Here is a 14,600-nt window from a genome sequence, read left to right on the forward strand (position 1 = left end):
ATAAGTTTGTTTTCTATGTCTGTGAGACTGTTTCTGTTTTGTAAATAAGTCCATTTATATCATTTTTTTAGATGCCATATACAAGTGATATCATATGATATTTGTCTTTCTCTGTCTGACTTAATTCACTTAGTATGATAATGTCTAGGTCCATCCATGTTGCTGCAAATGGCATTATTTCATTCTTATTTATGGCTGAGTAATATTCCATTGTATGTGTGTATATATATGTGTTTGTATGTATATATATACACATATGTACATACATACACACACACACACACACACACACACACACACACACACACACACCCCACATCTTCTTTATCCATCCCTCTGTCAATGGACATTTAGGTACTTCCATGTCTTGGCTATTGTAAACAGTGCTGCTATGAATATTGAGATGCATGTTTCTTTTTGAATTAGAGTTTTTGTCTTTTCTGGATATATGCCCAGGAGTGGGATTGTTGGATCATATGGTAACTCTATTTTTAGTTTTTTAAGGAACTTCCATACCGTTCTCCATAGTGGCTGCACCAATTTACATTCCCACCAACAGTGTAGGAGTGTTCCCTTTTCTCCAAATCCTTTCCAGGATTTTTTTTAAAAATTAATTTATTTATTTTTGGCTGCGTTGGGTCTTTGTTGCTGTATGCGGGCTTTCTTTTTTCTAGTTGTGGTGAGCGGGGGCTACTCTTCCTTGCAGTGCACAGGCCTCTCATTGCAGTGGCTTCTCTTGTTGCGGAGCACGGGCTCTAGGCACATGGACTTCATTAGTTGTGGCATGTGGGTTCAGTAGTTGTGGCTCTCGGACTCTAGAGCGCAGGCTCAGTAGTTGTGGTGCACGGGCTTAGTTGCTCTGCGGCATGTGGGATCTTCCCGGACCAGGGCTCGAACCCGTGTCCCCTGCGCAGATTCTTAACCACTGCACCACCAGGGAAGCCCCAGGATTTATTCTTTGTAGACTTTTTTTCTTTTTTTTGCCGTACGCGGGCGTCTCACTGTTGTGGCATCTCCCGTTGTGGACCACAGGCTCTGGACATGCAGGCTTAGCGGCCATGGCCCACAGGCCCAGCCGCTCCGCGGCATGCAGAATCCTCCCGGACCGGGGCACGAACCCGTGTCCCCTGCATCGGCAGGCGGACTCTCAACCAATGCGCCACCAGGGAAGCCCTCTTTGTAGACTTTTTGATGAAGGTTGTGCTGACCAGTGTAAGGTGATTCCTCATTGTAGTTGTGGTTTGCATTTCTCTAATAATTAGTGATGTTGAGTGTCTTTTCTTGTGCCTCTTGGCCATCTGTATGTCTTCTTTGGAGAAATGTCTGTTTAGGTCTTCTGCTCATTTTTTGATTGGTTGTTTTTTTGTTTTGATATTGAGCTGTATGAGCTGTTTTGGAAATTAAGCCCTTTTTGGTTGCATCGTTTGCAAATATTTTCTCCCAGTTTGTAGGTTGTCTTTTCCTTTTGTTTGTGGTTTCCTTTTCTGTGCAAAAGCTTATAAGTTTTATTAGGTCCCATTTGTTTGTTTTTGTTTTTATTTCTTTTGCCTTGGGAGACTGACCAAAGAAAACATTACTACAATTTATGTCAGAGAAGGTTTTGCTTATGTTCTCTTCTAGGAGTTCTATGATGTCATGTCTTTAAGTCTTTAAGCCATTTTGAGTTTATTTTTGTGTATGGTGTGAGGGAGAGTTCTAACTTCATTGATTTACATGCAGCTGTCCAGCTTTCCCAACACCACTTGCTAAAGAAACTATCTTTTCTCCATTGTATATGTTTACCTTCTCTGTTGAAGATCAACTGACCATGTGTGGTCTATTCTGTTCCATTGATCTATATGTCTGTTTTTATGCCAATACCACACTGTTTTGATTACTGTAGCTTTGTAGTAGTATTGTCTGAAGTCTGGGAGGGTTATGCCTCCAGCTTTGTTCTTTTTCCTCAGAATTGCTTTGGCAATTCTGGGTCTTTAGTTGTTCCATATAAATTTTAGGATTGTTTGTTCTAATTCTGTGAAAAATTCCATGGGATAATTTGATAGGGATCACATTAAATCTTAAATTGCTTTGGGTAGTATGGCCATTTTAACAATATTAATTCTTCCACTTCAAGATCGTGGGATGTCTTTGCATTTCTTTGAATCATCTTCAGTTTCCTTTATCAATGTTTTATAGTTCTCAGCGTATAAATCTTTTACCTCCTTGGTCAGGTTTATTCCCAGGTTTGTTTGGGTTTTTTTGCGGTACGCAGGCCTCTCACTGTTGTGGCCTCTCCCGTTGTGGAGCACAGGCTCCGGATGTGCAGGCTCAGCAGCCATGGCTCACGGGCCCAGCCGCTCCATGGCATGTGGGATCTTTCCGGACCGGGGCACGAACCCGTGTCCCCTGCATCGGCAGGCGGACTCTCAACCACTGCGCCACCAGGGAAGCCCTCCCAGGTATTTTTTTAACGGGATTTTAAAAGGGATTTTTTTTTTAACTTTCTATTTCTGATATTTCATTGTTAGTGTAGAGAAATGCAATAGATTTCTGTATGTTAATCAGGTATCCTTCTACCTTGCTGAATTCATTTATCAGTTTTAATAATTTTTGTGTGGAGTCTTTAGGTTTTTCTATCTAGAGTATCATGTCATCTGCATATAATGACAATTTTACCTCTTCCCTTCCAATTTGGATGCCTTTTATTTCTTTTTCTTGTCTGATTGCTGTAGCTAGGACTTCCAAAATACTATGTTGAATAGAAGTGGTGATAGTGGGCATCCTTGTCTTGTTCCAGATTTTAGTGGGAAGGCTTTCAGCTTTTCACCATTGAGTGTTATGTTGGCTCTGGGTTTGTCATAAATAGCTTTTATTATATTGAGATAAGCTCCCTCTATACCCACTTTGGTGAGAGTTTTTATCATGAATGGATGAAGCATTTTATAAAATGCTTTTTCTGCATCTATTGAGATAATCATGTGGTTTTTGTCTTTTGCTGTTGTGGTGTATCACATTCATTTGCATATGTTGAACCTTCCTTGTGACCTTGGAATGAATCCACCTTGATCATGGTTATGACCCTTTTTGTGTGTTGTTGGATTTGGTTTGCTAATACTTTATTGTGGATTTTTACACCTATACATCAAAGATACTGGCCTATAACTTTCTTTTTTGGTAGTGTCTTTGTCTGGTTTTGGTATCAGGGTGATTGTTGGCTTCATAGAATGACTTTGGGAATGTTCCCTCCTCTTCAGTCTTTTAGAAGAGTTTGTGAAGGATTGGTATAAGTTCTTTGTATGTTTGGCAGAATTCCCCAGTGAAGCCATCTGGTCCTGAACTTTTGTTTGCAGGGAAGTTTTTTTTTTTTTTATTACAGATTCTATTTCACTTCTAGTGATTTGTCAGTTCAAAGTATCTATTTCTTCTTGATTCACTTTTGGTGGGCTGTATGTTTCTAGAAACTTGTCCATTTCTTATAGATTGTCCAAATTGTTGGCATATAATTGTTCATATAATTGTATTTATGCTTCTTTGTATTTCTGTGGTATTGGTTATTTATCCTTTTTCGTTTCTTATTTTGTTTATTTGGGTCCTCTCTCTTTTCTTCTTGGTGAGCCTGGCCAGAGGTTTGTCAATTTTGTCTGTCCTTTCAAAAAACCAGATCTTGGTTTTATTGATTTTTCTATTTTTATTTTATTTATTTCCTCTCTTTATTATTTCTTTCCTTCTGCTGACGTTAGGTTTTGTTTCTTCTTTTTCTAATTCTTTTAGGTGGTAGGTTAGGTTATTTGAGATTTTTATCTTTTTTTGAGGAAGGCCTGTATCACTATGGACTTCCCTCTAGGACGTTTTTGCTGCATCCCATAGATTTTGTATGGTTGTGTGTATATTGTCTTGAGGCATTTTTAAAATTTCCTCTTTGATTTCATCCTTCACCCATTGGTTTTTTAGTAGCATGTTTTTTAGTCTCCATGTAATCGTTTTTTTCTTGTTTTTCTCTCTGTGGTTGATCTCTAGTTTCATTGTTGTGGTCACAAAAGATGCTTGAAATAATTTCTATCCTCTTAAATTTGTTGAGGCTTGTTTTGTGTTCTAGTATGTGGTGTACCCTAGAGAATGTTCCATGTATGCTTGAAAAGAATGTATATTCTGTGCCTTTGGATGTAATGTCCTGAAAATATCAATTAAGTCTAACTGTTCTATTGTATCATTTAGGATCTCTGTTGCCTTATTGATTTTCTGTCTGAAAGATCTGTCCATTGATGTCAGTGGGGTGTTGAAGTCTCCTACTGTTATTGTATTCCCATCAGCTTCTCCCTTTATGTCTGTTAGTATTCATTTTATGTATTTAGGTGCTCCTATATTGGGTGCCTTTATGTTAATGAGTGTAATATCCCTTCTTGTATTGATCCTTTTGTCATTATATAGTGTCTTTCTTTATCTTTCTTTATGGCTTTTGTTTTAAAGTCTGTTTTGTCTGATATGAGTATTGCTACCCCCACCTTCTTGTCATTTCAGCCCTTTCTTTTTTAATATAAGCATTTAATGCTATTTACTTATCTCTAAGGCTTTATCTATGTCCCACAAATTTATGTTGTATTTTCAGTTTTGTTCAGTTCAAAGTATTTTCCTAGTTTCTCTTAAGGCTTCTTCTTTGACAGTTATTTAGAAGTGTGTTGTTTAGTTTCCAAGTGTTGGGAGATTTTCCTGTTAACTTTCGTTTTTTTGCTTTCAAATCTAATTCCATGGTGGGCAGAGGGCATATTTTGCATTATTTAAAATTTGTTAAGGTTGTTTTATGACCCAAGGTATGATCTATTCTGAGGAATATTCTCCATGCATTTGACAAGAATATGTGCTGTACTTTTGTTGGGTAGAGTTTTCTCTAAATTTCAATTATATTCAGTTGGTTGATGGTATTGTTCAGTTCTTCTGTATCTTGTTGATTTTCTGTCTACCAGTTCTGTCAACTACTAAGAAAGGAGTATTAAAATCCCTGTCAATTTATCCACCTCTCTTTTCAGTTCTGTCAGTTTTTACATCATGTATTTTGAAGCTCTGCTGATAGGTGAATACACATTGAGAACCATTTTATATTCCTGGTGAATTGGCCCTTTTATCATTGTGTAATGTCCCTCTTTATCCCTGGTAATTTTCTTTGCTTTGAAGTCTACTTTGATATTAACATAACCACTCCAGCTTTGTTTTGAATACTATTTGCATGGTAAATCTTTTTGTATCCTTTTACTTTAAACCTTCCTGTATCATATTTGAAGAGAATTTCTTATAAAAGCATTTAATTAGATTGTGTTTTTAATTCCATTCTGTCAGTCTCTGTATTTAGACTATTTACTTTTAATGTAATTATTGATATGTGTGGATTTATGTATGTCATATTAATATTAGTTTTTCATTTGAGTCTCTGTTTTTCATTCCTCTGTTACCCCTTTCTTGCCTTATTTTGGGTTATTTGAACTTTTATTTTGAAGTCCCTTAATTTATCTCTTGTGTCTTTGACTATGTTTCTTTTTGTAGCTTTTAAAATAGTTGTTCTAGAGATTATAATATATATATACTTTTTATATTCTGCAGTTTACTTACTATTGATACTTTATTAATTCAAGAAAAATATAAAAGTCTTATCACCACATGGGAACCTTTACCAGCACCCCTCCCCATCTTGTATTTGTCTTACATACTACATCTACCTACATTAAAACTCCAGGGATTTCCCTGGTGGCGCAGTGGTTAAGAATCCGCCTGCCAATGCGGGGGACATAGGTTTGATCCCTGGTCTGGGAAGATCCCACATGCCGCAGAGCAGCTAAGCCCGTGCGCCACAACTACTGAGCCTACACTCTAGAGCCTGCAAGCCACAACTACTGAAGCCCGCGTGCCACAACTACTGAAGCCCATGCGCCTAGAGCCCATGCTCCACAACAAGAGAAAACACCGCAGTGAAAAGCCCATGCACCGCAATGAAGAGCAGTCCCTGCTCACCACAACTAGAGAGAGCCCGTGCACGGCAACGAAGACCCAACACAGCCAAAAATAAATAAATAAATAATAAAACTAAATTTATTTAAAAAATATAAATAAAACTCCAGCAGACAGTGTTAGGAGAAGAATAGTCTATTATATCTACTCAGACATTTGATATTTCTGTTACTCTCCCTTCTTTCCTGATGTTCCTAGTTCTTTCTGGTGTCATTTCCCTTCTATCTGAATGACTTCCATTAGCAATTATTTTAGAGTAGGTCAACTAACAGGATTTGTCTGTGGCCTGGAACATTAGAACAGAAATGAAAGAATAAGAAAAATGGGAGATTTTCTGTAGTGTCTCTGAGCCAGAAACAGAGGGCGTCTCCTGGAGGTCTCTGTTCACACTGATTCCTGCTGGGGGTTTCAGAGAGACCTGTCTGATGGATTTCACAGGGACAAAGAGTGTGAAGCTCAGTACTGATTTGGTGGCACTTTGAATTCTGGGCTTCCTCCCTCATTTGCCTGTTATTGTTTACTTTTCACATTCCTCAGATATCCTGTTCTGTGCAGCCCATCAAGAATTTATAGTTGTATTCAGTCGGAAAGGTGGGGTGGAATGTGTTTTTACTCCATTTTACCTAGAACCGAACGTGGTATAGCAGGATATTTATAACAAATTCTTAATAACGTTTATTAAGTGAATAAATGAATGGGATATTAAACAGTTGGTCCCAACCTCTCTCTTCTGCACCAGACTTGGATTTCTAATAGTCTCCAGCCCTTCTGGAAGGAAGACCATCTAAATAATTGAATCAGTGTCTACATACTTGGCATCACCAACTCAGTGTCCTGTCTGCACTTTCAGCATGTCCAAACTGAACCCCTTCCTCTTCCACTGAAGACTAGCTTCTACTTTCAGTTTCTCTGTCTGCCATAAATTAACTGCTAGTTGTCTTTTACCCTTTCCTTTCAATGAGTTTCAGGAAGATAAGTTCTCTGTTTGGTAATGTTTCTCCTGTTAGTTCTCACTTCCTCACTCTCAGCCTTGCCACCCTAGTTCATAGGTCCAGACTAATGAGATAGCCGGCCCAACCACAGGACAAGCAGAACCATTGTTGGTGATAATAGAGAGCAAAGAATGAGGAGGAACCAGGAAGGTGGGTTCACAGCCAGCCTTGTCCATTTGTAGGGAGACAGGGGATGGGAGCTCGGGGCAGAGGAGGGAGCCACTACCCAGATCTCAGAGCCCGAGGGCTTGTGGAAAGCTTGCCTCACCTGGCGTGTTGAGACCCAGGGCACATTAATGTATTAACACAATAGTAACTCCTGAGAGTGGGGTTTCTAGTAGGTGTGAGGGGCAAACAGCCCCCACTGGGCTCGACCCTGGGCCTTCAGGGCTGCTTCTGAGTAGGTGCTGGTAATAGCCACCTGACTTTCTCCTTCCCGTGTAATTGGCATTCGCCAGTCTGGGCCAGTTGACTGTCTCTCAGACAGCAGCCCTGAGCCCACTACGCCCTGCTTAGAGGCCTGGACTGACAGCTCTCTACTGCCTTCCAAGTTCAAGGCCTCCCACCACTCTCTCCTTCCTCTCTGCCACTCTTTCCCTCTCCTCCAGCTCCCCTGGGCTATTCCCTGGGCCCCAGAGAGTCCCCACACCTTATCTTATCTCCACACCTCCTCATACTGTTCCATCCCTCCACTCCCAGCCACCATCCCAGCCTCTACCTGTCAAAGTTGTATCCTTCAGATGCCGCTCAGATGCAGCTAATTCCAGGAAAGTTCTTATGCCCTCCCTCTCTTGGCTATAGGCTGATACCCTCCTGCCTCCTTCTTAACCCACCTTAGCCAGTAGTCACTAGTCATACAGGTTGGTATGTGCCTTGAAGGCAGGCGTAGTGAGACTCTCTTGTTTGGCCTTTGTGGTTCTTGCACGTAGGTCCCACTCAGTAATCCTTGCTGGATTGAAGTGAATGGCATCAGACTAGCTGATATGCCATCTCTAGAAAGTCTCTCAGAGAAATGAAGGGCCTGTGCTTGTGATATGGCGACCGTTGATGGCAAGACACTCGGAATCCCTGCTGTACAGATGAGTCTTGTTTTGTAAATGGGAGATTCCCTTATCTTTGACATCGCCTGTTTGTTTTTCCCTTCAGTGTTAATACTCTGAAGGGTCAGGAAATAGGAAACAACCCCATTAAGTATGAGATTCTGAGGGCTCAGTCCGCAGCTGACAGCACTAGCGGAGCTGCAAGATAATGGAGGCCGATACCGGTTCCAGCCAATTCTTCTCGCCTTTGCAAAGCACCGAATGACAGGCAGATTTCTCAGCTCCAAGCAGGCCATCGCGTTCAGATGATAAATGTGTCCCTGGACGGAAGAGCTTGTTGAGTGATATTTACCAGGGTCTCTGTGAAGGGCCCTCAACTCCCAAGGGAGCATTTTAAGCCTTCAGCTGCTCACCCTGTCGACTGACGCCCGTGGGGTGGCAAGAGGAATAAAACCTTGCTTCTGCTCTCCAACAGGTTGGAAGCCATGGTGATTTGTTTAGGTGCTCGGAAGTTTCCTGTATTCAATCCCTTCCTTCCCCTAGTCAAACCCCACACTTAGAGCCTTAGAGGGGGAGGGGCGGGGAGGTCAGGTCTGGCTCTACCACTTAGTGCTCCTTGGCCAAGTTCCTCAGCTTTTCCAGACCTCAGTCTCCTCAGAAATAAAGTGGAGATGACGAGAACTGCCTCACAGGCTTGTTGGACAGATAGGATTAAATCTGTGTGAAAATACTTTGCATGTTGTAAAATGCTCTCCAGTATAGGCATTCGTTCAGCAGTTCCTCTTTGCGTACCTGCTGTATGCTGGGCACTGTACTGGGTCTGAAGGGTCATGTCCGGATTGTGTGGCTGGGAAGAAAGGCAGGCTAATGCCTTTAGCAGCCATCGGTGTGGTTCTGGGACGAAGGACAGCAGCTGGCTCAGAAATCATACCTCTCTGCCGCCCTTGAAGACTGCCCCAGTCCTGACACTTCTCTGGGGCTCCGGATCCTGAGATCCTCTCCCAGTGATGGGACGTTTGCGTGACCTTCTGCAAGGAGCACGGCTGAGTCGGAATCTGGTGCCTGATGCCAGGTTCTCCAGAGAAACAGATAGGGCACGTGCGTGCACACACACACAGACACATGCGTGGAAGTTTATTGTGAGGAATTGGCTCACACCGTTATGAGGTCTGAGAAGTCCCAGATCTGTTGTGGGCGAGCTGGACACGCAGGAGAGCCGGTGATGTAAGTTCCAATCTGTCCACATCTGAAGGGGAAGGAGACCCGTGTCCCAGCTCAAAGGCAGGTAGGCAGGCAGGGAGTGCTCTCTTACTCCCCCTTTTTGTTCTGTTCAGGCCCTCAGTGGATTGAATGGGGCCCACCCACATGGGGAGGGCAGTTTTCTTTCCTCAGTCTACTGGTTCCAATGTTAATCTCTCAGAAACACCCTCACAGCCACACCTAGGATAATGTTTCATCAAATGTCTGGGCACCCCAGGGCCCAGTCAAGTTGACACATAAAATGGACATCTCACCAGGGTTGACGTTCACTTAGAGCCTTCAGGTTTACTGAGCAGCTTCACACGCTGCGTCTCATTTGTCTCAGTGACGACCCGGTGAGGGGGTCATTCCCCTTCTCTGTCCTGTAATCCTGATGCCACGGGCTCACCAGCCTAGCCATTTGAAGCAGGCCATGCTCACCTGGGCCAAACCCAAATCTCAAGGCGCCAAGCCTTTTCCCTCTGGGCAGCAGGAAGTCTGTTCCTTTCTAGATCCCGCTTCTCCAGCATGTGAGTGGCTTACGTGGCTGGTCTGTGCGTCTGTCCTCTGCCTCCAGTGCCCTGGCACTCTCCACTCTTCCCCTCTGCTCCTTAGGCAGCAGGAGACTTTAAACAAAGTTGCCACGTGGGTTGGGTGTCGTCTGTGGGCCAGACACCACTCAGCATTTCCACAAAGTCTGCATGTAATCAGGATGCTGAAGGAAGACGGGGCTCCACATAGAGGTCTGCCCTCGCTGAGCCTCAGCCTCGGTGGACTGGGACACGGTGAGGACCGGCGGAGGCCAGCGCCCCCCCCGCCCCGGATACCTTTGTGACCATGTCATCACGTCTGTGGGGCCACAGGGCACAGCTTTTACGTTTAATATGCCCTTTGTTATTTTAATCATACTGATGAATCAGGGCCCTTCTGGGTACTTCTATTTATTTAAAATCCATTGTGAGATGTTCTTTTATAGTCTGTCACAGGGGAAATATGAATTTATTAATTCAAAAATTATAACACCCTCATGCTGAGCTTGGAAATGGGCTCCAGTCAGCAACGTTTCTCAAGCCTACATTTCAAAGTCCCCCTCTGCCTGGCACTGCAGCCACTCGTGTGCCTGTTTGTCTCCTCGTCTGGAAAAATGCCTTTGGGGGCTGTGTGCCCCCACCTGGCATGGTGCCTGGCACAGGTAGGTGCTTAATTACTGGTTCTGGGCTGGAATGGACTGGGGCTCCTGCCACTCAGCACACTCACCCAAGCTGTGCCCTGGCGGAGCGCCCGGCTGGCAGTCAGGACACAACAAATGGTGGTTGAGCACCCGGCCTGTGTCGGGCACACGCTGGATGCATGGAGTGCAGCCTGGGTGCCGGCCCAGCCCTTTCCTGCAGCGGGTTCACAGGGGATGCAGCCAGCGGAGTGCGACACGAGTGGGCAGGGTGTAGGCTGAGGGGAGCAGGAAGGGACTCAGGAGGTGCCGTGCGGGGCCGCGCTGGGTGCTGGACTGACAGGGCCTCGGAGCAGGCTTGCAGCAGTGCTCAGCGCCCTTTCTCTGCCGTTTCCCCACAGGGCCTGTGCCAGCAGTGAGACAGAGAGTGAAGCCGGAGACATCATGGACCAGCAGTTTGAGGAGATGAACAACAGGCTCAACTCGGTCACCGACCCCACTGGCTTTCTTCGGATGGTTCGCCGCAACAACCTCTTTAACAGGTATGTGTGGCCCTGCCTCCTGGGCTGGTGCCAGGCAGGGCGGCCCGGCAGTGTGGATAGCGTGCTTTCGGGGGATGCTCCTTCTGGCTGCTTGGGCTTCTGGCTGGGATGTGAGTCTGCAGGAGCGAGCGTGGTACTCCCGGGCCCCCGCTCCCCGGGGCCTGGGCATCACAGCAGCCCCTCCGGGTGAGGGGAGGAAGCGGTAGCAGGCTTGATGAGACATTCCGCCTTGGCTGGGATGGGAGGCCCAGGGGACAGTCGGCCGCTTCTTCCCGTGACCTCGGAGCTGATTTCCCAGACACCAGGCAGAAGCCACACAGAGTGGCTTCACATACTTCTTTGCCAGCTTTTGCCAGTAACTCACGGCCAGGCCCCTTCCTGGCCTGAGACTGAGGGAGGCCCGGAAGAGTGGATGCCAGCATTGCTGGAGGGAGAGCCCGTCCAGACCCAGGCCCCATCTCCCCGTTACTTGACCAGATAGACCTCAGTGGCTCCGAGATGGGTCAGGGTTGAAATTGCCACCCAGCACACCCCTGCGCCTTTTCACCAGGGGTGACAGCCGAGGTGCGTCCAGATAAACAGGGGCAGGCGGTTGGGGTTGAGGGGCACCTGTCCCGCTGCCATTTGGTTGCCTGGCGACAACCTGGGAGTCACATTTGGAAAGACCTTTCTAGAAAGACGTCCCAGACTATCTGAGGTCCCTGCCTTTGAAGGGCAGCAGGTTGAGCCAGGCACCCAGGAGGGAGTGACTGTGCTCTGGGTGGAGGCGGCCTCGGCCGGGCTGCCCTGTGTGGGGGGCATTGTGTGCCCCGTCTGCTCCTACTCCAGGCCCTGGTTTCCTCTCATTATTGTGCTGTCACGGTGACAAACGTGTGTTTACTTCCCAGGGGCGATCCGAATGGGACGGGAGCCAGGAGCTGGGGCTGTAGGAAGTGGCAACTTGGTTGAAAGGACGCCAGAACCTCAGTCTGGTTCACCCCCAGCTTCCTCTTCGGCCCTGCCCCCTTTGCAGGTGTCCCTCGTGACTTTAATTTTGTGGAGGCACAGGACCAGGCGCGGGGAGGCGGGTCGGGCCTGGTTCCGCCCTCTGCCGCTGCTCCTCAGCCTCTGAGGCAGGTGACTCTCGACTCTGCCTGGTGCTGTGATCCATGGTTGTGAACTAGGGTGCGAAGAGCTTGGGGCTCAGGTCTGGCCTTGCCGCGTGCCACCTGTGGGACCCTAGGCAGGTGACTTCACCACTGTCAGCCTGTTTCCTCGTTGCTGAAGTGGGAACAAGCTTCCTACTTTTCAGGGTTCCCTTAACATGGGAATTGAGGAGTTAATGTATGAACAGCTCATGACAGGCTTCCTAATGCACATGTACTCGTGCTGACTTTCTACTGTTTTAGGTGTGAAGGACAGTGCTAAACTTAGATTCTTATGGTAATGTGGGTGGATAAACTTTAGAAGGGATGAAATTTGTATGTACCTGTGGAACAGGTGTTGACCACCGTGGGTTGCAGCCTCACCCGCCCTTTCTTTTCCTGTCCCACTTCATGTCCTTTGCTCGAAAGAGAGAGAGAGCCAGCGGCAGGCCGTCAGGCATCCATGGCCAGCCTGATCACAGGCGTGCCTGCGGCCAGGAGCCCCTCCTCCAGGGCCTCGGGTGCTAAGGCAAGAAAGGGGTCAAACCAGGTGTACCCGGGATCCTAGCTTATCACCCCTGGATGGTAGGTGGTGTGAATTTTGGATGATGGAGTTGCTTGCTTTGGGAAAATGTTTGTTGTCTTTCTGAGCAGCTCTGGGGTAGGTCCAGTGAGCACAATACCATGGATTAGTTCATTGGTTCATTTAAACAATGCAGTCTGTGCCCAGGGCCAGGCTGAGGACTGGGCCAGCCCTGAGGCTGGGAGGGGGCAGCAAGGCCCGCAGCACGGGAGCCTGGGCCTCGCTGCCTGGCTGCTCTGTGCCCAGCTCCCTCATCAGGGCCTGACCTGCTCGAAGCCTCAGGCCTGCCCTCAGGAAAACAAAGGGATTAGAAGTGGTCTCTGCACACCTTTCCAATCCTGACCTTCTAGAGACTTCTGAGGGCAGATCAGATGAGGGGAAACAGGCTGCATTCTTTCAGCTTCAGTGCAGGGAGCCAAAGGCCTAGGACAGTTGCCATGCTGTGTGCTCTCTGCTGTTTCCCGACAAGCCCAGGAAGAGAGGTCTCTGGCCTCCAGCCTTCCAAGTGACCCACATAGGCCAGGGTATCCTTGTCTGTTAGGATGGTGTGGGCCCTTGCAAACTTCCAGCCCATCCTCGAGTCTCGCAGCTGAGGGGCACGCACAGGCTGGGTGGGTGGAGACCTGCCCCCGCAGCAGGTGCAAAGCTGGGTTTCAGGTCCCACCTCCCAGCCGCCCTGCCGGCCTGTGTGCTGCCCTGCCCCGTATGGGGTCCCAGGCAGGCCTTTCTTGCTGCCCCTTCGTGACCAGGAGGTGGGCTGGTTTGTCACTGGCTGGGACGGCAGAGCACTTGTCCCTGGAGCCCACAGAGGTGAAGTGGAAGCAGCCGTGTGCGTAGCAGCACCAGCTCCCCTCTGCAGGGCCCTCCAGCCCCGTGATTCACGGGCTGCTTGGCTCTTCTGTTCCAGGCAGTTTGCGGGGCGGGTTTGGCAGTGAGGCTGCTGCAGCAGAGGCAGGTCAAGTGAGACTCGGCCTGAGAACTCTCTTTCTCTCCCTCTTCCTCTTTCTCTCCCCACACTGCACAGCTAGCTTGGTCTTTGTTCTTGAGGTCTCCACAGCCACTATTTGTCTTCTTGCCTGTGCACTTTGGCAGAAAACACAGTTGCATGTCGAGCCCAGGGCAGGCACTGCTAGTGAGGAAATGAGCAGTCTTCTCTCGTTTAGCACCTGACCCTGGGGGCCCTTACTGGGCAAAGCAGCAGCCCCCAGAGAGGGCTCTAGCCCTCATCCTGCAGAATGCTTGCGAAGTTATGCTGAGGGCTGGAAGGCCAGTGCGTGCGTGTGTGTGTGTGTGTGTGTGTGTGTGTGTGTGTGTGTGTGTGTCTGAACCTGGGGGCAGTCAGCAGATCACATTTGCTGCAGAAAAGAGGAAGAGGAGCAGGACAGGCTTTCAGCTGCACCTGGATTCTGGATCCTAGGGCTGTGCCTTGGCATTGCAGGTACGCCCAGCCAGGATCAATTAGGACCAGAATCCCAGAGAAATGTTCTGACTTCTGTTGCTACCACTGGTGCAACGTGCGTGCTAGGTCTTTACTTTTTCACTTTATGGCAGTATGTGTGATATGGTACAGACAGGGGCTTTCCTGTTGCCCAGACATCAGTGGCTAGAGCCAAAGCGGAGGGCAACGAAGTGTCAGGGCTCCCCATTCTAGAGAGGGGGCCAGAGCCCTCCATCAGCTTTGCAGCTTCCAGCTAGCACCCCAGCCACACACACCCCCGAAAGAAGACCAGGTGGGCGAATCGGCAAGTAAGCCTCCTTGGCCTGGTCGGGGTCCTCCAAGAGAGTCAGTGACCAAGACTGGGGGTCCTGCAGGAAGAGAAGGAGGCACCACCATCCTGTGGGACCAAAGAGAGGGGCCGCCATGGTGTGGTCTGGGTGCCCACGCCTAGTGTGGCACAGAGGCGTGCCTTCCCAATGGGCGAGTCACATGGGCTCA

General features: G+C 47.5%; 1 protein-coding gene across 5 annotated transcripts in view; it reads left to right on the plus strand.

The window, feature by feature from the left end:
• Nucleotides 1-14,600, plus strand: part of TTC28 (tetratricopeptide repeat domain 28) — a 609,537-nt gene that overhangs the window by 557,362 nt on the left and 37,575 nt on the right. For all 5 annotated transcript variants that reach the window (XM_032603706.1, XM_032603707.1, XM_032603708.1 and 2 more), the window contains one exon: nucleotides 10,817-10,957. In XM_032603706.1, coding sequence (XP_032459597.1) covers nucleotides 10,817-10,957 — 141 coding nt within the window. The remainder of the gene's footprint in view (nucleotides 1-10,816; nucleotides 10,958-14,600) is intronic.

The sequence above is a fragment of the Phocoena sinus genome, chromosome 14 (genome assembly GCF_008692025.1).
Source record: "Phocoena sinus isolate mPhoSin1 chromosome 14, mPhoSin1.pri, whole genome shotgun sequence".
In the NCBI taxonomy this organism is placed as follows: domain Eukaryota; kingdom Metazoa; phylum Chordata; class Mammalia; order Artiodactyla; family Phocoenidae; genus Phocoena; species Phocoena sinus.